General features: G+C 47.3%; 2 protein-coding genes across 4 annotated transcripts in view; one reads left to right on the top strand and one right to left on the bottom strand.

Moving 5' to 3' along the window:
* LOC137421305 (uncharacterized) overlaps nucleotides 1-1815 on the bottom strand; it is a 26999-nt gene extending 25184 nt beyond the window's left edge. The window contains exon 1 of one of the 3 annotated variants that reach the window (XM_068107210.2): nucleotides 1617-1815. In XM_068107210.2, the coding sequence (XP_067963311.1) occupies nucleotides 1617-1718 (102 nt within the window). In that variant the 5' untranslated portion in view covers nucleotides 1719-1815. Of the gene's footprint in view, nucleotides 837-1616 lie in introns of those variants that run through there. The other 2 variants (XM_068107212.2, XM_078771581.1) reach the window with 2 other exon arrangements.
* A 523-nt stretch (nucleotides 1816-2338) lies between these two features.
* Nucleotides 2339-21951, top strand: part of LOC137421314 (nipped-B-like protein A) — a 622227-nt gene continuing 602614 nt past the window's right edge. Inside the window, exons 1-2 of the mRNA XM_078772631.1 lie at nucleotides 2339-2665; nucleotides 13936-14061. Coding sequence (XP_078628757.1) covers nucleotides 2650-2665; nucleotides 13936-14061 — 142 coding nt within the window. The 5' untranslated portion in view covers nucleotides 2339-2649. The remainder of the gene's footprint in view (nucleotides 2666-13935; nucleotides 14062-21951) is intronic.

A 21951-nucleotide genomic window follows, 5' to 3' on the forward strand; every position in this document is an offset into this window, starting at 1 on the left:
AGGGTCTTCGGGATGTTAAGGGTCTTTAAGGTCTTAAAGAATATCCGGGGCCTTAATGGCCTTGGGGTTGGAGGGTCTTTGGGGGTCTTCGGGATCTTTGGGGTTTTATGATTACAAAGGGTCTTTGGGGTATTCGTGGTTATAAAGGGTCTTAAGGTTGTTTGGTGTCTTCATTGGTCTTAATTAGGGTCTTAAGGGGTTAAGGGTCTTAAGGGGTGTCATCTCTCAAGCTTGTAAAAAGGGTATTTAGGGTCTTTAAAAGCTGAGGTGGCGGATGAAAATACTCTTAGAACAAGCGCCTGGTCCGACTCGGTCTGTGTGCCAAATTTGGTGGTTATTGTTGTTGGTTTGGTTGTTTTTTGGTGGTTGTTGGCCGAGCAGTCTTTGCAAAAATGCGAACGGACAAAAATTAATTTTATTTATTAGACCAGTGAGGAACCCGTGGGAATCCCCCGGGCAGAGACGTGTTTGACATTTGGACATCTTGAGATTGATGGTGCACGAAGAGTTTTACACAATGGGGAAAAAACCTCACTCTCCTCACTCCTCTCTCTCCCCGCCACCCCGACTCTCCTCACTACCCCGACTCTCCTCACTACCGCGACTCTCCTCACTACCCCGACTCTCCTCACTCCTCTCTCTCCCCCGACTCTCCTCATTCCTCTCCCCCGACTCTCCTCATTCCTCTCTCCCCCGACTCTCCTCACTCCTCTCTCTCCTCACTACCCGACTATCCTCAGTCCTCTCTCCCCTGACTCTCCTCACTCCCCCGACTCGCCTCACTCTCCTCTCTCCCCTCACTCTCTTCTATCCCCTCACTCTCCTCTCTCTCATCTCTCCCCTCACTGTCTTATCTCTCCCCTCCCTCCTCACTCCCCTCCCTGTCCTCACTCTCCTCTCTGTCCTCACTCTCCTCTCTGTCCTCACTCTCCCCGTACTGTCCTCACTCTTCTCTCCCCTCACTCTCTCACTCGCCTCTCTCCACTCACTGTCCTCTCTTTCACCTCTCTCCCCTCACTCTCTTCTCTCCCCTCACTCTCTCACTCGCCTCTCTCCCCTCTCTTTCACCTCTCTCCCCTCACTCGCCTCTCTTTCACCTCTCTCCCCTCACTCCTCTCTCCCCTCAATCTCCTCGCTCTCCCCTCTCTCTCTTCTCTACCCTCACTCTCTTCTCTCCCCTCTCTCCTCAATCTCCTCTCTCTCCCCTTTCTCTCTTCTCTATCCTCACTCTCCTCTCTCTCCCCTTACTCTCCTCAATCTCCTCTCTCTCTCTCCTCAATCTCCTCTCTCTCCCCTCACTCTTCTCTCTCTCCTCTCTCCCCTCACTCCCCTCAATCTCCTCTCTCTCCCCACTCTCCCCTCTCTCCCCTCACTCTCTTCTCTCCCCTCACTCTCATCTCCCCCTCATACCACATACGTTCTCGTGAACTGATATGTGTGATGTGTGGATACACATGAACAGATATAAATATCATGTATTTTTGAGAACGAGTCGACATACAAATTCCTCCACATCCGCAATGAAACGAACACGTTATCCGAACCTGCATAGAAAGTAACCAATAAACGGAGGCACATTATGATTACCAAGGTGAGCAACATTAGTCATTACCGACATTTAATTTCGTTTCTTTGCACTGAGGGATTTTCCCAATGACGACGTTGCATTCACTTCTTACGAGTTGTAGCTTCATTAATCGCTGGACACGCAAGAACATTGCGAAATTGATCACCAGTAACCTCGCCTCGCCTCATGGACATTTTTAAACGGGTGGAAAGACAATAAGACATCCGGGTTGATATGTCTCGGAAGTCGAAATTGGCTGCTGAATATTTTAACTTCCGGGTCGATGTGTCATGGAACTTGGCTGCCAAATATTTTGTGGTAAATGTGGTAAAAAAATGTTCCCCGTTACTGAGATAGTAAACGTTTAATGTCAAAAAAACAAATTTTATTTAGTAATATAAAAAAATGAATGAATCATTTATTCACCGAAAGAAAATTACAAAGAACCAATGAAATGTACAACCTCCGATGAAGACGGCGCACACAATGGAGTGTATGGTGGAACAAACGAAGTTAGATATTTAGAAACTCGTACAAACGTTTTATGGAAAATGAGGTGAAATATTTTTCCGAAATTCGCTCAGGGTTCCGCCATCGTGACGTCACTCGATCGGATCGTCCATTTATTATGTACATTCACAGTTCAAACCCCCGCTACGAATGTTAAAATTATCGAGGTCACTAAAAGTCTTCTATCTTTGTAAATATAAAAATGTATTTTTCAGTTCGAGGTGAAAATTTAAATCGACAGGAACAAAAGCAAGAATCGGAACGCCTGTGAAGAAGAAGCTGTGCGGCCACAACAAGTGATGAAACAAAACAATTGGCGAAAGACAAACAGTAGATCTTATTTGAAATGTCGAATAGATGTTCTTTTGTCTAATAAAAGGGAATAGGAGCGGTTGTGAGGAATAAAAGTGTCGAAGGTAATATCGAAGAGGAAGAAGAAATGCGAGGCCGGCGTTGGCGGGTTTTCCCCGGAGCAGAGGCCGCGGGTTTTGTTTGGCGAATCTGAGGGAGTTTTTCATCCTCTCTGAGAGAAAGTCGACGAATTGGGACGCCGTGGAGTCCCCCACGCCTCCATGCGAGCGGAAAGGGGTAAGATCGGGGTTTGAACCCCACTGTTTGGGGGTCACGAGTGAACAGGCCCTGAGGTGGAATTACAGTTTCACGAATATATTTGTGTTTATTTTACGCAATTTGTTTTCACTGTTCGATGAACTCTAATCTCTTGCTGATGTTGACAAACGAACACACAAAGTGGCTTTCTCTCCCTGACTTGTTAAACCTGGTACGGTATCGTTTTTACATATCCTGGCTGAAGAATTACACAACGACGACTAATGCCGTAATGGGACGCGACACCGTCCATACCATGTACATATCCGGGGCCCTCCGTGCCCCCCCGCTATGTACACACCCGGGGCCCGCGTGCCCCCAGCCATGTACACACCCGAGGCCCCACGTTCCCCCCGCCATGTACACACCCGGGGCTCCCCATGCAATCCTCCATGTACACACCCGGGGCCCCACGTTCCCCCAGCCATGTCCACACCCGGGGCCCGCATGCCCCCCGCCATGTACACACCCGGGGCCCGCGTGCCCCCAGCCATGTACACACCCGGGGCCCGCGTGCCCCCAGCCATGTACACACCCGGGGCCCCACGTTCCCCCCGCCATGTACACACCCATTCCTCCCCCATGTTCCCCCAGCCATGTGCACACCTGGGGCTTTGCGTGCCCCCCCACCATGTACACACCCGGGGCCCGCATGCCCCCCGCCATGTACACACCCGGGGCCCGCGTGCCCCCAGCCATGTACACACCCGGGGCCCGCGTGCCCCCAGCCATGTACACACCCGGGGCCCCACGTTCCCCCCGCCATGTACACACCCATTCCTCCCCCATGTTCCCCCAGCCATGTGCACACCTGGGGCTTTGCGTGCCCCCCCAGCCATGTCCACACCCGGGGCCCGCATGCCCCCCGCCATGTACACACCCGGGGCCCGCGTGCCCCCAGCCATGTACACACCCGGGGCCCGCGTGCCCCCAGCCATGTACACACCCGGGGCCCCACGTTCCCCCCGCCATGTACACACCCATTCCTCCCCCATGTTCCCCCAGCCATGTGCACACCTGGGGCTTTGCGTGCCCCCCCACCATGTACACACCCGGGGTTTCGCGTGCCCCCCGCAATATACACACCCGGGCCCCCCCATGCCCCATGCCCCCCGCCATGTACACACCCGGGGTTTCGTGCCCCCCGCCCCCTACCACATACACCCGGGGCCCCCCGTGCTCCCCGCCATGTACACACCCGGGGCTGCCGTGCCCCCCGCCACGTACACACCCGGGGCCCCGCGTGCGCCCAGCCATGTACACACCCGGGGCCCGCGTGCCCCCAGCCATGTACACACCCGGGGCCCCACGTTCCCCCCGCCATGTACAGACCCGGGGCTCCCCATGCCCTCCGCCATGTACACACCCGGGGCCCCATGTTCCCCCAGCCATGTGCACACCTGGGGCTTTGCGTGCCCCCCCACCATGTACACACCTGGGGCCCCGCGTTCACCCTGTGACGTACACACGTGACCCTGCGTCCCCCCCGTCCCCCCCATCACGTACACACAGTGCCTCCCTCCCCTCCCTCCCGTCCCTCCCCTGTCCCCCGGTGCATGCAGTCTCCCACCCTCACTTTTTCCCACGGCCGCATACCCTTCCTTACACTGGAACTGCACGCGTCTACGTCATGTACACTTGCAGGATCACGTGGTTTCCTCCTCAAGTATACTTGCAGGATCATGTGGTTTCCTCGTCACGTACACTTGCAGGATCATGTGGTTTACTCATGTACACTTGCAGGATCATGTGGTTTCCGCCTCATGTACACTTGCAGGATCATGTGGTTTCTGCCTCATGTACACTTGCAGGATCATGTGGTTTCCGCCTCATGTACACTTGCAGGATCATGTGGTTTCTGCCTCATGTACACTTGCAGGATCATGTGGTTTCCGCCTCATGTACACTTGCAGGATCATGTGGTTTCCTCGTCACTTACATTTGCAGGATCATGTGGTTTCCACCTCATGAACACTTGCAGGATCATGTGGTTTCCTCGTCATGTACACTTGCAGGATCATGTGGTTTCCGCCTCATGTACACTTGCAGGATCATGTGGTTTCCTCGTCACTTACACTTGCAGGATCATGTGGTTTCCGCCTCATGTACACTTGCAGGATCATGTGGTTTCCGCCTCATGTACACTTGCAGGATCATGTGGTTTCCTCGTCATGTACACTTGCAGGATCATGTGGTTTCCTCGTCATGTACACTTGCAGGATCATGTGGTTTCCTCGTCACTTACACTTGCAGGATCATGTGGTTTCCTCGTCACTTACACTTGCAGGATCATGTGGTTCCGCCTCATGTACACTTGCAGGATCATGTGATTTCCTCGTCACTTACACTTGCAGGATCATGTGGTTTCCGCCTCATGTACACTTGCAGGATCATGTGGTTTCCTCGTCACTTAAACTTGCAGGATCGTGTGGTTTCCGCCTCATGTACACTTGCAGGATCATGTGGTTTCCGCCTCATGTACACTTGCAGGATGATGTGGTTTCCTCGTCATGTACACTTGCAGGATCATGTGGTTTCCTCGTCACTTACACTTGCAGGATCATGTGGTTTCCTCGTCACTTACACTTGCAGGATCATGTGGTTCCGCCTCATGTACACTTGCAGGATCATGTGATTTCCTCGTCACTTACACTTGCAGGATCATGTGGTTTCCGCCTCATGTACACTTGCAGGATCATGTGGTTTCCTCGTCACTTAAACTTGCAGGATCGTGTGGTTTCTGCCTCATGTACACTTGCAGGATCATGTGGTTTCCTCGTCATGTACACTTGCAGGATCATGTGGTTTCCTCGTCATGTACACTTGCAGGATCATGTGGTTTCCTCGTCACTTACACTTGCAGGATCATGTGGTTTCCTCGTCACTTACACTTGCAGGATCATGTGGTTCCGCCTCATGTACACTTGCAGGATCATGTGATTTCCTCGTCACTTACACTTGCAGGATCATGTGGTTTCCGCCTCATGTACACTTGCAGGATCATGTGGTTTCCTCGTCACTTAAACTTGCAGGATCGTGTGGTTTCCGCCTCATGTACACTTGCAGGATCATGTGGTTTCCGCCTCATGTACACTTGCAGGATCATGTGGTTTCCTCGTCATGTACACTTGCAGGATCATGTGGTTTCCTCGTCATGTACACTTGCAGGATCATGTGGTTTCCTCATCACGTACACTTGCAGGATCATGTGGTTTCCGCCTCATGTACACTTGCAGGATCATGTGGTTTCCTCGTCATGTACACTTGCAGGATCATGTGGTTTCCGCCTCATGTACACTTGCAGGATCATGTGGTTTCCTCGTCATGTACACTTGCAGGATCATGTGGTTTCCTCGTCATGTGGTTGCCGCCTCATGTACACTTGCAGGATCATGTGGTTTCCTCGTCATGTCCACTTGTAGGATCATGTGGTTTCCTCGTCATGTACACTTGCAGGATCATGTGGTTTCCTCGTCATGTACACTTGTAGGATCATGTGGTTTCCTCATCATGTACACTTGTAGGATCATGTGGTTTCCGCCTCATGTACACTTGCAGGATCATGTGGTTTCCGCCTCATGTACACTTGCAGGATCATGTGGTTTCCTCGTCATGTACACTTGCAGGATCATGTGGTTTCCGCCTCATGTACACTTGCAGGATCATGTGGCTTCCTCGTCACGTACACTTGCAGGATCATGTGGTTTCCTCGTCATGTACACTTGTAGGATGATGTGGTTTCCGCCTCATGTACACTTGCAGGATCATGTGGTTTCCGCCTCATGTACACTTGCATACACTGGAAGTACAGGGTGTTTCAAAAAGATTGATACAACTTTGACTTCCTGCCATTTCTTTGTTTTTTGGCCGATACTGTTTTCCTTTTCAGGGTTTGGTGGTGTTATCGGGGTATTTGGTCCCCGGGATTTCTAGCTCCGTAGCTCAACTATGCCATTGACAGTGGAGCAGAAGACAAAAGTGTTGGCCATGTGGTATGAGACTAAATTTACAACCACAACAACATTTTCTGGGGGGCAGAACCACCTGACGTCACTGAGAGGTAACTGAAAGGGTGTAATGTCACATGATTCTGCGCTTTCAATGCCAGATGGGGAATGCTAGCGCTTTACTGGTTTGAGAATGACAACAGCAGGACTGTGACGATCAGCGGTGAGCGCTGCCGGGCCGTGCTCCAGAAGTTCCAAAATGATTTAGCCCAAAAGGTCACTCCAAACCAGCTGAGCATGACCTGATTGATGCAGGATGGTGCACCCCCGCATACAGCTGGTGGCACCATCACTTTCCTGCAGCAACTCTTCAGAAACTGCGTCGTTGTCCTGGGTACCGCTCTGTCTACGTCAACCACCTTGCCACACTGATGATCTGAAGCAGGAGGTGTCAGACTACCTCTCGGCAGTGCCACATGAGACCTACATGATAGTTGGTCAGAACTCTTTTTGAAACACCCTGTACATGCGTCTACGCCACGTGCACTTGGGGGACGGTCCCCCAGTCACATACACTTCCATACACTGGAAGTACACATGTCTACGCAATGTGCACTTACAGGACTGTGCGGTCTCCCCACCACGGACACGTCTGTACACAAATTACACGCGTTTCCGCCACGTACACTTGCAGGACCGCATGGTTCCCCCACCATGTCCACTTGCATGCACTATAAGTACACATATCTACACCTGGTACACTTGCAGCACCGCGTTGTTTAGCCATGTTCGCACGGTCACCCCACACGTGCGTGCCCCCCCTCCCATGCCCGCCCATGATCTCGCGCCGCCGGGCGCCTCACACCCTCAATCTGAGCAGTGGCCTGGGGGGATGGCCGAGATGTATGCCCACACGTCCCTCAGCTGTCTAGACTTGGTTTGATCCCGACCCAGCTATAAACTGTCATTGCAGTGGTTCACAGGCATGGTGCTTCATCAATGTGTGTGCGGTCCCTCGGATGGACATTAAACCGGACAAACAATGTATCGACATTTGTTGGTGGATGTTAAGGATCCTCCGGTTTCCTTTGCGAAGAGTAGGCAAGCTATTGCCGGCACTCTGGCCAAATTCCAAATTCCTGCACTAACATTCAGAAGGCACTGCATCAGTGGCACAGCCACACCCTCATTCAATAATGCTACCCCGCTGTCGTTTGCTACATATGAAAGAAGATGGTCTGATTTTGGAGAAGGGATTTTTTATTTATTAAATATCTGCTTTCAAGTTCATATGGCTGCCAAACCATGTGACATATGACATCAAAAATGTAAACTCTGCATATGCATGGGTAGGGGATCGTGTTTGTGAAGTTTCATGCTGATAGGACAAGGTTCGTTTTTCTATCCAAGATAGCTTCCAAACCACGTGACCGACGACGTCATAATTTTCAAACTATATGCAGCCATGTACTGTTCAAATATCAAAATGGTGTTGGATGACATTTGTAATGTCATCCATATTCCGAATGTCAGTTTAATCCTGATTCACAGCTCACTACTCCATATTCCGAATGTCAGTTTAATCCTGATTCACAGCTCACTACTCCATATTCCGAATGTCAGTTTAATCCTGATTCACAGCTCACTACTCCATATTCCGAATGTCAGTTTAATCCTGATTCACAGCTCACTACTCCATATTCCGAATGTCAGTTTAATCCTGATTCACAGCTCACTACTCCATATTCCGATTGTCAGTTTAATCCTGATTCACAGCTCACTACTCCATATTCCGAATGTCAGTTTAATCCTGATTCACAGCTCACTTCTCCATATTCCAAATGTCAGTTTAATCCTGATTCACAGCTCACTACTCCATATTCCGAATGTCAGTTTAATCCTGATTCACAGCTCACTTCTCCATATTCCGAATGTCAGTTTAATCCTGATTCACAGCTCACTACTCCATATTCCGATTGTCAGTTTAATCCTGATTCACAGCTCACTACTCCATATTCCGAATGTCAGTTTAATCCTGATTCACAGCTCACTACTCCATATTCCGAATGTCAGTTTAATCCTGATTCACAGCTCACTACTCCATATTCCGAATGTCAGTTTAATCCTGATTCACAGCTCACTTCTCCATATTCCGAATGTCAGTTTAATCCTGATTCACAGCTCACTACTCCATATTCCGAATGTCAGTTTAATCCTGATTCACAGCTCACTACTCCATATTCCGAATGTCGTCAGTTCAATCCTGATTCACAGCTCACTACGCCATATTCCGAATGTCGTCAGTTTAATCCTGATTCACAGCTCACTTCTCCATATTCCAAATGTCAGTTTAATCCTGATTTACAGCTCACTACTCCATATTCCGAATGTCAGTTTAATCCTGATTCACAGCTCACTACTCCATATTTTGAATGTCAGTTTAATCCTGATTCACAGCTCACAACTCCATATTCCGAATGTCAGTTTAATCCTGATTCACAGCTCACTTCTCCATATTCCGAATGTCAGTTTAATCCCGATTCACAGCTCACTACGCCATATTCCGAATGTCGTCAGTTTAATCCTGATTCACAGCTCACTTCTCCATATTCCAAATGTCAGTTTAATCCTGATTCACAGCTCACTACTCCATATTCCGAATGTCAGTTTAATCCTTATTCACAGCTCACTACTCCATATTCCGAATGTCAGTTTAATCCTGATTCACAGCTCACTACTCCATATTCCGAATGTCAGTTTAATCCTGATTCACAGCTCACTTCTCCATATTACGAATGTCAGTTTAATCCTGATTCACAGCTCACTACTTCATATTCCGAATGTCAGTTTAATCCTGATTCACAGTTCACTACTCCATATTCCGAATGTCAGTTTAATCCTGATTCACAGCTCACTACTCCATATTCCGATTGTCAGTTTAATCCTGATTCACAGCTCACTACTCCATATTCCGAATGTCAGTTTAATCCTGATTCACAGCTCACTTCTCCATATTCCAAATGTCAGTTTAATCTCGATTCACAACTCACTACTCCATATTCCGAATGTCGTCAGTTCAATCCTGATTCACAGCTCACTACGCCATATTCCGAATGTCGTCAGTTTAATCCTGATTCACAGCTCACTTCTCCATATTCCAAATGTCAGTTTAATCCTGATTTACAGCTCACTACTCCATATTCCGAATGTCAGTTTAATCCTGATTCACAGCTCAGTACTCCATATTTTGAATGTCAGTTTAATCCTGATTCACAGCTCACAACTCCATATTCCGAATGTCAGTTTAATCCTGATTCACAGCTCACTTCTCCATATTCCGAATGTCAGTTTAATCCCGATTCACAGCTCACTACTCCATATTCCGAATGTCAGTTTAATCCGGATTCACAGCTCACTTCTCCATATTCCGAATGTCAGTTTAATCCTGATTCACAGCTCACTTCTCCATATTCCGAATGTCAGTTTAATCCCGATTCACAGCTCACTACTCCATATTCCGAATGTCAGTTTAATCCTGATTCACAGCTCACTACTCCATATTCCGAATGTCGTCGGTTTAATCCTGATTCCACAGCTCACTACTCCATGTTCTGAATGTCAGTTTAATCCCGATTCACAGCTCACTTCTCCATATTCCGAATGTCAGTTTAATCCTGATTCACAGCTCACTACTCCATATTCCGAATGTCAGTTTAATCCTGATTCACAGCTCACTACTCCATATTCTGAATGCAAGTTTAATCCTGATTCACAGCTCACTTCTCCATTTTCCGAATGTCAGTTTAATCCCGATTCACAGCTCACTACTCCATATTCCGAATGTCAGTTTAATCCTGATTCACAGCTCGCTTCTCCATATTCCGAAGGTCAGTTTAATCCTGATTCACAGCTCACTACTCCATATTCCGAATGTCAATTTAATCCTGATTCACAGCTCACTACTCCATTTTCCGAATGTCAGTTTAATCCCGATTCACAGCTCACTACTCCATATTCCGAATGTCGTCAGTTCAATCCTGATTCACAGCTCACTACGCCATATTCCGAATGTCGTCAGTTTAATCCTGATTCACAGCTCACTACTCCATATTCCGAATGTCAGTTTAATCCTGATTCACAGCTCACTACTCCATATTCCGAATGTCAGTTTAATCCCGATTCACAGCTCACTACTCCATATTCTGAATGCAAGTTTAATCCCGATTCACAGCTCACTACTCCATATTCCGAATGTCAGTTTAATCCTGATTCACAGCTCGCTTCTCCATATTCCGAAGGTCAGTTTAATCCTGATTCACAGCTCACTACTCCATATTCCGAATGTCAGTTCAATCCTGATTCACAGCTCACTACTCCATAATTCAGAATGTCGTTGGTTTAGTCCTGATTCACAGCTCACTACTCCATATTCCGAATGTCAGTTTAATCCTGATTCACAGCTCACTTCTCCATATTCCGAATGTCAGTTTAATCCTGATTTACAGCTCACTATTCCATATTCCGAATGTGTTTAATCCTGATTCACAGCTCACTATTCCATATTCCGAATGTCAGTTTAATCCTGATTCACAGCTCACTACTCAATATTCCGAATGTCGTCAGTTTAATCCTGATTCACAGCTCACTACTCCAGATTCCGAATGTCAGTTTAATCCTGATTCACAGCTCACTACTCCATATTCCGAATGTCAGTTTAATCCTGATTCACAGCTCACTACTCCATATTCTGAATGCAAGTTAATCCTGATTCACAGCTCACTTCTCCATATTCCGAATGTCAGTTTAATCCCGATTCACAGCTCACTACTCCGTATTCCGAAAGTCAGTTTAATCCTGATTCACAGCTCGCGTCTCCATATTCCGAAGGTCAATTTAATCCTGATTCACAGCTCACTTCTCCATATTCTGAATGTCAGTTTAATCCTGATTCACAGCTCGCGTCTCCATATTCCTAATGTCAGTTTAATCCTGATTCACAGCTCGCGTCTCCATATTCCTAATGTCAGTTTAATCCCGATTCACAGCTCACTACTCCAGATTCCGAATGTCAGTTTAATCCTGATTCACAGCTCACTACTCCATATTCCGAATGTCAGTTTAATCCTGAATCACAGCTCACTACTCCATATTCTGAATGCAAGTTTAATCCTGATTCACAGCTCACTTCTCCATATTCTGAATGTCAGTTTAATCCCAATTCACAGCTCACTACTCCATATTCCGAATGTCAGTTTAATCCTGATTCACAGCTCGCGTCTCCATATTCCGAAGGTCAATTTAATCCTGATTCACAGCTCACTCGTCCATATTCCTCATGTCAGTTTAATCCTGATTCACAGCTCACTACTCCATAATTCCGAATGTCGTTGGTTTAATCCTGATTCACAGCTCACTACTCCATATTCCGAATGTCAATTTAATCCTGATTCACAGCTCGCTACTCCATATTTCGAATGTCAGTTTAATCCTGATTCACAGCTCACTTCTCCATATTCCGAATGTCAGTTTAATCCTGATTCACAGCTCACTACTCCATATTCCGAATGTCAGTTTAATCCTGATTCATAGCTCACTACTCCATATTCCTAATGTCAGTTTAATCCTGATTCACAGCTCACTACTCCATAATTCCGAATGTCGTTGGTTTAATCCTGATTCACAGCTCTACTCCATATTCCGAATGTCAATTTAATCCTGATTCACAGCTCGCTACTCCATATTCCGAATGTCAGTTTAATCCTGATTCCCAGCTCACTTCTCCATATTCCGAATGTCAGTTTAATCCTGATTCACAGCTCACTACTCCATATTCCGAATGTCAGTTTAATCCTGATTCACAGCTCACTTCGCCATATTCCGAATGTCAGTTTAATCCTGATTCCGGTCGATCGCTGAATTAACGCCAGGGGGGTTGACTCAGCCTGTCATGCTTCCAAGGTCGGCAAATTGAGTCCCAGCTCGCTGGGATGAATGATCCTGGTGTGTACCCCGGTTAGAATAGGTACACCGTATCCCTGCGCATCGTAAGAGGCGACCAAGCGTTGGCGTCAGGAAGGGCATCCGGCCATAAAAACATTGCCTCAAACGGAACCATGATTGTCATGGGGCCCACAAGGCTAACCCCCGCTCTAGCGGGGAAAATGGCCTTAAAACGATCATTCATTCATTCATATTCAGTTTAATCCTGATTCACAGCTCATTGCTCCATATTTTGAATGCCAGTTTAATCCCGATTCACAGCTCACTACTCCATATTCCGAATGTCAGTTTAATCCTGATTCACAGCTCACTACTCCATAATTCCGAATGTCAGTTTAATCCTGATTCACAGCTCGCTACTCCATTTTCTGAATGGCAGTTTAATTGCGATGCATTGGTCACATTCGCATTAAAATAAATTTCAGTTATAAACCTAGTTCTACAGTAGCATCTCTATTTTATGAATGACACACCTGAGCCCTCTCCCTCCTACCAATTTCCCTCCAATTCTATCGTGGTTTTCTATTTACAATTTGGTGATTATGAATGGTAGATTAATTAAAAGGTAAACTATAACCTTGGAACCATAACCGAATTTTTTCCACGTCATATGTGCTGTACGATATTACTGCCTCAATGCTATTTATTTTGCTGCATTGTTGTTTTTTCCCTCCATTTTAAAGCACTAAATTGTTACTTATGGAATTGCTTTTCTAAGTATTGTCATTGGGATTGCTCATTATTATTTCATCTATAATGTACATACTTGGTTTGATGTGATAGATAGGTATTGTGAAGGCTGAAAAAGCATATCCTCTCCACTACAGCCCCCCTATAGGTTAGGTCACACTGCAGCATTTTTGAGACCATTATATTGTCCTTTTAACGGGCCAGTTCACTCACTGAGTGGGGGAGTGACGTCATTATCTGCATATGCATTTGTTGTTGGTTTACAGTTAGCACATGACCACCGAGGGAGCTGGTCTTGACAACCACTTCACTGGTACATGGTACAGGAACCACGTACCACAATTGATGCGTGTATTGTGCCCAAATTACTGTTTTTTTCATCCTTCACAAAGCAGGAAGCGTTTTTTTTTTAAATATATGCAATTGCCGAGCTTCTTTTCCAGATCTGCCTGTGTAGACCACAAATGAGACATTGTGCGGCCAACCCCCTGTGATTCAGGGCATGTGTGGCAGTCGCTGTTGTTTCATGTAGTGTCAAATGCCGAAATGGTGAAGGGGTTTTGTGATACATGTTCATGGTTATTTATATACTTTTCCTTTTTTGATGCACAGGGGACCCATTTGCTTCCGCATTGCATCCACTTCCTGTTCAAGCCCTTGCTGGCACGGCAGTCATGAATGGAGAGATGCCACACGTTCCAATCACCACACTGGCGGGAATTGCCAGCTTAACGGACTGTGAGTAATACAGGCACCAGATTTATAGATTGTATAACCATAGGGGTTGAGGAAGGGCTTTTAGAGGAGTTTCAGGTAGGAACATAAAGGTAGGGAGGTAGAACCGCCTTTAGAGGCCATTTTCCCCCTGCAGAGTGGGGGTTGTCCTTTTTTGGGCACCGTGGTCCCCTTTTTGAAGCAATCTTTTATGGCCGGATGCCCTTCCTGCCACCAACCCTGTTAGTCGTGTCTTGCGGCACACAGGGAATTACCAGTGAACTGGTACTCAATTTGCCGACCTCAGAAGGATGACGGGTTGAGTCAACCCCCCTGGTGTTAATTCAGCGATCGACCGGGATTCAAACCCAGGATCCTAGGATCCCAAGCTGACACCCTAACCGCTAAGCCAACACCAGGCTATAAAGGTAGGTAGGTTGGATAACATAAAGTTCCAGGGCCAGATAATATGCATCCAGGAGTATGGAAGAATGGATTATGTGCATCAAATGTAACACCACAGAGAAGAATTGGGAAACTAGATCAGTTGGTTTAACTGCATTTGTGGGAACGGTGTTGATGTTAACTTGGGATCAGATGGGGAACTGTTTAAATGTAGTAGTGTATGAATGAATGAATGAATGATCGTTTTTAAGGCCATTTTCCCCGCTAGAGCGGGGGTTAACCTTGCGGGCCCATGACAATCATGGTTCTCTGTTTGAGGCAATGTTTTAATGGCCGGATGCCCTTCCTTACGCCAACCCTTAGTCGCCTCTTACGATGCGCAGGGATACGGTGTACCTATTCTAAACCGGGGTACACACCGGGATCATTCATCCCAGCAAGCTGGTACTCAATTTGCCGACCTCGGAAGGAGACCTAGAAGTAGTGTATATTCAAACCAAATAGTGGCAGGCAGCATGGATTTACCAAATGGAGGGAGGTCTTGTTCAACAAATTTATTAGATTTAGATGAAGTCATTTCTGATTGGGTGGATGATGGAAGTGCAGTTGACATCATATATCTTGATTTTCAGAAAGCATTTGATAAGGTACCATATAGGACATTGTTAGCTAAGTTGAGGGCTTGTGGAGTGGCTGGTCAGGTGACTAACTGGATTGGAAACTTAGTGAAAGCAAGCAAAGAGTTGTTGTGAGTGGGAAGATGTCTTGCTAGGAGGATGTAAGCAGTGGGGTTCCTCAAGGAACAGTTTAGTACGAGGAAGCAAAACTCGGAAGCAAAAACAGTTTGGATCTGGCTCGGTAATTTTGGCAAAAGGATTTTCTGGTCCCGGATCGGCTCAGAACATGGAGAAGTTTGCAATTTTTTTCAGTAATAAAAAACAAGTTTGTGTATTGATCACATTCACCACTGAAAGCCAGCAAAAATTGGTACAGATAACCCCCCTTTATCACTTCCGGTTCCATGAGCGGCCAGCTATTTATATTGTGGGTACTTTCTATTTGCATACTAATTTTTCCGCTGAGGTAGAGTGTGCATGTTTATGCATGCCGAAGTGCAATGACGAAGCATGATGTGTTCTACAGAGTGGCCACAAAGTCCATATGCACGCTGTTCGAATTTAGTTAGAATTTATCTGCATGCTCCCCTCCATTCTCTGCACAACTTTGAATTTTTCTCCATGTTCTTCTGGACATCTTCTTCCATGTTGAGTATTGGAGGTCATAAAAGCAGCCCCTGACAGCTGTTTTGAGGTCTTCAACTGTTGTTAGGTAGAGATGAGAAATTTCCTCTTTCACAATGCCCCAAAGTGAGTTGTCATGTTGTGAAGCCTGGACTTTGAGGAGGTCACACTATCTCAGATCCACGTCCAATCCATCGTCCACTGAAATTGCCATTGAAATATTCTCTAACTGCGAGATCATCATGTGCTGGTGCACCACCTTGTTGCAGGATAGCTGTTGCCTCGAGACCTCTCTCATACAGTTGTGGAACAAACCGCATCTGAAGCATGTTCAAATAAGCAGTGTGATTGACACTTGTATGAAAAAAATATCGCCGATGAAGTGATCTTCTGAAATAGCTGCCCACATCATGACATGAGGAGGATGCTGTTCAATTTCCTCATAAAAATGAGGATTTTCTTTGCACCAAAAATAAACATTCCTGGATCGATAGCAGAGGTAAATAGCATACTCATCCGAAAAAAATCTGCTTCATCTTGATTTAATGGTGGGAAATCGCTGCAGATCGGCCAACATTACTGTTTTACACAAAAAAGGTGCAAAAACAGATCCTTGAAACTACAGACCAATCAGCCTGCTCCCAATTATCAGCAAAGTCATGGAATCCATCTTGCTTCAGATATCAAATCCTTCCTCTTCTCCAATGGCTTGATCTCTGATCATCAATTTGGATTCAGACCAGGTCACTCGACTCTGGACATGCTGCTTCTGCTGTCTCAACAATGGATGGAGGTCCTCAATGTCAAACAGGAAATTAGAGCCGTCTCCCTTGACATATCACGTGCCTTCGATTATGGTCTGGCACCCTGCTCTGCTCACCAAACTGTCCTCATATGGTATCCATGGAAATCTCCACGCATGGCTTGCGGACTTCCTCTCTGGTCGTAGTCAACGTGTGGCCCTGAATGGATTTATCTCATCTCCCCTTCCTCTTCAGGCTGGAGTTCACCAAGGCAGTGCTCTGGGCCCTGTGCTTTTTGTGGTCTTCATCAATGATCTCTCCAACTCCCTGGAAAATCCTGTCTATCTCTTGCTGATGACTCCACTCTCTGCTGCTCCATACCTAATCCCTCAGATCGGCAGTCTGTAGCCTCCTCACTCTCTGCAGACCTGGACAAAATCACAGACTGGTCAAACAAGTGGACCTTGTCTTTCAATCCTGACAAATCTCACTCTCACGATGTCTCTCCGAAAAGACCATCTGGAAAACCCTCCCATCTACTTTCTCAACAATCCTCTCCAAGAAGTTCTGTCACTCAAGCTCTTGCGTCTCACCATCTGCGATGATCTTTCTTGGGAAAACCACATTTCCAAGCTGGCCTCCAAAGCCAGTCGTCGACTGGGCATCCTCCGTCGTGTGAAGTCCTTCCTGAGCTCCTCACCACATACAAAGCTTTCATCCGAAGCTCAATGGAATACTGTTCTCCCCTCTGGGCTGGTGCTCCTGCCTCACACCTAGCTCAGCTTCACGCTGTTGAAACAAAAGCTTTCAGAATCATTGGAATCTCCCGCGATGAAACCAACTCTGAGGGCCCCCCCCATCCCTGTCTGTGCTCTGTCCCCCAAATATTCCGACAGGTCGCACACGATCTGCCAGCAACCCTCTTCTGGTGAAACTGCCAAAATCAAGACTATCTGCTCACCTTCACTCTTTCATTCCTCTTTTCTCCCGCCTCTGGAACAAACTCGCTCACTCTCTTCAATCCCACTCCTCCCTCCAGATTTTAAAAACAGCTGTTCACCACCATCTCTTATCTTCCCCCATCCAAAAACTTGATCTTTTCTACCCCCGTTAATTCACCCCAGATCCACTTTTCTGAAATACCGACTTCTTTCCTGGAAGTCATAGCTGTCCATGTGTTTTTTAATCTCTCCCATCCCCCACCCCCCTTCCCACACCTCCTCCCCCCAAGCCCTCTCCCGACCACAGATCTCCTGATTTCCCTGCTCTCAAATGTTGTGTTTGTGTCCTTCCCCCTCTCCCCCCATCTTGTCTACCGCTCCCCTTATTATATGTTTCATGTGTCGGTTTGACTTTTTGTGTGATTAATGTTAGCTCTGTCACGAGCCTCGACCTTGTATCCCCCCCCCCCCCCCAAAAAAAGAAGCTCTTACACGAGCCTCGATCTTGTATATAAAAAATAATAACCCAAAATACCTTTAAGACTAAAAGATCCAAAATACCCCAAAGAACCAAATTACCGCAAAGACCTAAAATGACCCAAAAGACCCCGAAGACCCCAAAACACCCCAAAGCCCGTTAAGACCATAAAACACTCAAAAGTCGGCTCAGCGCACTCTCACTCTTCGTCCCAGCGCACCTGGTCACAGCAACCCACACGATCGCACCTCCTGCCTACGAACCCTGGCTAAATCAGCTGAATTCATCCCTGCTGTTCAAAACAACATCAAGCTCACCCTGTTCAACACCCGGTCCCTCAACAACAAATGCCTCATCCTGAACGAATACATCCTGGATAACAAACTGGACTTTCTCTGTCTCACCGAAACCTGGCAACAACCTCTGGACTACTACACACTTAACCTCACCACACCCAATGGATATTCCTACGTCAATAAACCACGCTCGGAGGGCCGAGGTGGTGGAATTGCCGTTATCCACCGTCAAGACATCAAGACCAACCTCATCTCCATCTCATCTGCTCCATCATTTGAACACCTGGCTTTAAAACTCTCTGGTCACACGCAGTCAGTCATGGCTGTCGTCTACCGCCCTCCCAAACCACACCCATCATTCCTGTCTGACTTCTCCTACTTTCTGACCCAGCTATGTTCCCTCTCCCCCTCAATCCTCCTCCTTGGTGATTTCAATATCCACATGGACTCCACTGACTCCACAATAACCACTGACTTCACTGATTTACTCACCTGCTTTAACCTCACTCAACATGTCGACTTTCCTACCCATATCCGTGGTCACATTTTGGACCTTGTCTGCTCCACTGGATTAAATTTGCACCATCTCTATGGCTCCGACCTCACCCTCTCTGACCACTTAGCCATCACTCTGACCATCAACATCCCCGCCCCAACACCAAGGCATTATCGCACAATCAACTTCCGTAAGCTAAACGCTCTTTCACCTACCTCATTCTCATCCACCCTCTCTGAAAAAATGTCCACTTCTCCCTTCATTGACCTCCACACCCCTTCCGACCTCACTGACTACTACAACCACACTCTCTCCTCCTGCCTTGACCAGCTTGCACCTGTAAAAACCAAAACAGTTTCTTTCACCCATTCTGCTCCCTGGTTTACCCCTGAACTCCACCTGATGAAAACTCGTGCTCGCCAACTTGAAAGACTCCGCAATAAAACGGGTCTCACAGTTCACTCCCAAGCCTACAAGGACCGCATACAACACTACAAAGATGCCCTCTCCCGCGCCCGCTCTGCCTACTACTCTCAAATTATCCACTCTGGCTCCGGAAATCCAAAAGCACTCTTCTCGACAATAAACAAACTCCTCCGCCCCCTGAACACCACCACCCAGTCATTCACAGTAGACAACTGCATCTCCTTCCTCTCTTTCTTCCAACGCAAAATTGACAACATCTACAACAGCTTGACCACCGCCGCACCCGCTCCCCCTCCAACCACCTGCCCCCCCTTGTCCTGCCATCCCCTGTCTCGGTTCTCCCCAATCTCCCCTACTGACCTCTCTGAACTCCTCATAGGAATGAAAACTGCCACCTGCACTCTTGACCCCATCCCCTCCAGCTTTGTCAAAGCCTCCCTCCCTGCTCTCTCTCCACTTATCATTGCAACAATAAACTCCTCCCTGTCTACAGGCATCGTCCCACCTTCCCTCAAAATTGCTGCTGTTACCCCCATTCTAAAAAAACCTGGTCTAAACCCTGACACCCTAAACAACTTCAGACCCATCTCCAACCTACCCTTTCTGTCAAAAGTTTTGGAACGCGCTGTAGCCACTCAACTCAAACATCATCTCTCTGCCAATAACCTGTATGAAACATTCCAATCCGGATTCCGCTCCAACCACAGTACTGAAACTGCTCTCCTCAAAATCACCAACGACCTTCTCCTCTCCTCTGACGCTGGCAACCTCAACATTCTCGTCCTCCTCGACCTCAGCGCTGCCTTTGACACCATCGATCACACTATCCTCCTCACCCGACTTGAATCCACCTTTAACGTTACCGGCACTGCCCTCTCTTGGATTAAATCATACCTCTCTGACAGATGCCAGTTCATCTCCATCAATAACTGCAAATCCCCCACTGCTCCCCTCCCCCAAGGTGTCCCCCAAGGTTCAGTTCTTGGCCCCCTCCTCTTCATCCTTTACCTGTCCCCGCTCGGTCACTTAATCCGCCGTCATGGTCTCCAATTCCACTGCTTCGCCGATGACATCCAGCTTTTCATCTCCACCAAGTCCGTCTCCACCGACACCCACTCTATCCTGACAAACTGCATCACTGAAATAAAATCCTGGCTTCAAATCAACTTCCTCAAGCTTAACTGTGATAAATCTGAAATAATCATCATTGGCCCAAAAACGCTCACAAAATCCACCCATAACTTTGCCCTCAACATCGACGGTATCCCAGTATCCACCTCCCCTCACATCCGGAATCTTGGCGTCATCTTTGACCAAACCCTTTCCTTCGACAAATACACTAAACAGATCACAAAGTCAGCCTTCTTTCACCTGAAAAACATTGCCCGTCTCCGCTCATCCCTCTCCTCCACGGCTGCAGAAACCCTCATCCACGCCTTCATCACCTCCCGTCTGGACTACTGCAATAGCCTCCTCTATGGTTCACCCTCAAAAATCACCAATAAACTCCAATACATTCAGAACTCCGCTGCCCGTCTACTCACCCATTCCCGGACCCGTGACCACATCACCCCCGTCCTTTACAAGCTTCACTGGCTCCCCATCCCCCAGAGAATCCAGTACAAAATCCTCCTCTTGACATACAAAGCCCTCCATAACCTGGCCCCATCCTACCTGGCTGACCTCATCTCCAGACACACTCCCACCCGCAACCTCCGCTCTGCTGGTACCAACCTCCTGACCCCCTCCATCCGGACCAAATTCAGATCCTGGGGGGACAGGGCCTTCTCCATCGCTGCTCCCACCCTCTGGAACTCACTACCTCACACCATCAGAGACTCCTCCTCACTCACCACATTCAAAACATCACTAAAGACCCACCTGTTCAACACTGCATTCAACATTCAACCCACAGCATTTAACCCCTGACTATCTCTTCTCCTTCTCCCTCCTTTTGCTTTAAATATTTCCCTATTGATTCTTGTCTTTTTGCAATTGTTGTTTTCATGTATTGTTATGCATTATGTTTGCCACTCTGTCAAAGCGCCTTTGGGCTTCTGGAAAAGCGCTATACAAAATAAATGAATTATTATTATTATTAAAAGACCCGAAGACCAAAAATACCCCCGAAGACTCTTAAAAGACCGTTAAACACCCAAAAGACCCCAAAGACCCCAAATACCCTTAAATAACCCAAAGAACCTTAAATACCCTGATAACCCCAAGGACCCAAATGACCCACAGGACTTAAGACCCTGATAACCCGAAATACCCCAAAGACCATTAATGACCCAAAATACCCCGAAGACCGAAAAGACCCTTTAGACTGAAAAGACCCAAAATACCATGAAGACCGAAAAGATTGAAAACTGCCTGAAGACCCAAAAGATCCTGGTTACTGAAAGGATCGAAAAGACCCCAAAGACCCCAATACCCAAAATATCCCGAAGACCCTTAAATACCCCAAAGATCCAGATTGAGGACCCAAAATACTCAAATGACCCAAAAGACGATGACCCAGAAGACTCAAAAGACACAAAAGACGCTGAAGACCCTGAAGATACAAAGGACCCCAAGGACACAAAGGACCCCAAGGACACAAAAGACCCCAAGGACACAAAAGACCCAAGGACACAAAAGACCCCAAGGACACAAAAGACCCCAAGGACACAACAGACCCCAAGGACACAACAGACCCCAAGGGCACAACATACCCCAAGGGCACAACAGACCCCAAGGACACAAAAGACCCCAAGGACACAAAAGACCCCAAGGACACAAAAGACCCCAAGGACACAAAAGACCCCAAGGACACAAAAGACCCCAAGGACACAAAAGACCAAGGACACAAAAGACCCCAAGGACACAAAGACCCCAAGGACACAAAG

Source organism: Myxine glutinosa, chromosome 2 (genome assembly GCF_964187855.1).
Source record: "Myxine glutinosa chromosome 2, kmMyxGlut1.1, whole genome shotgun sequence".
Classification (NCBI taxonomy): Eukaryota; Metazoa; Chordata; class Myxini; order Myxiniformes; family Myxinidae; genus Myxine; species Myxine glutinosa.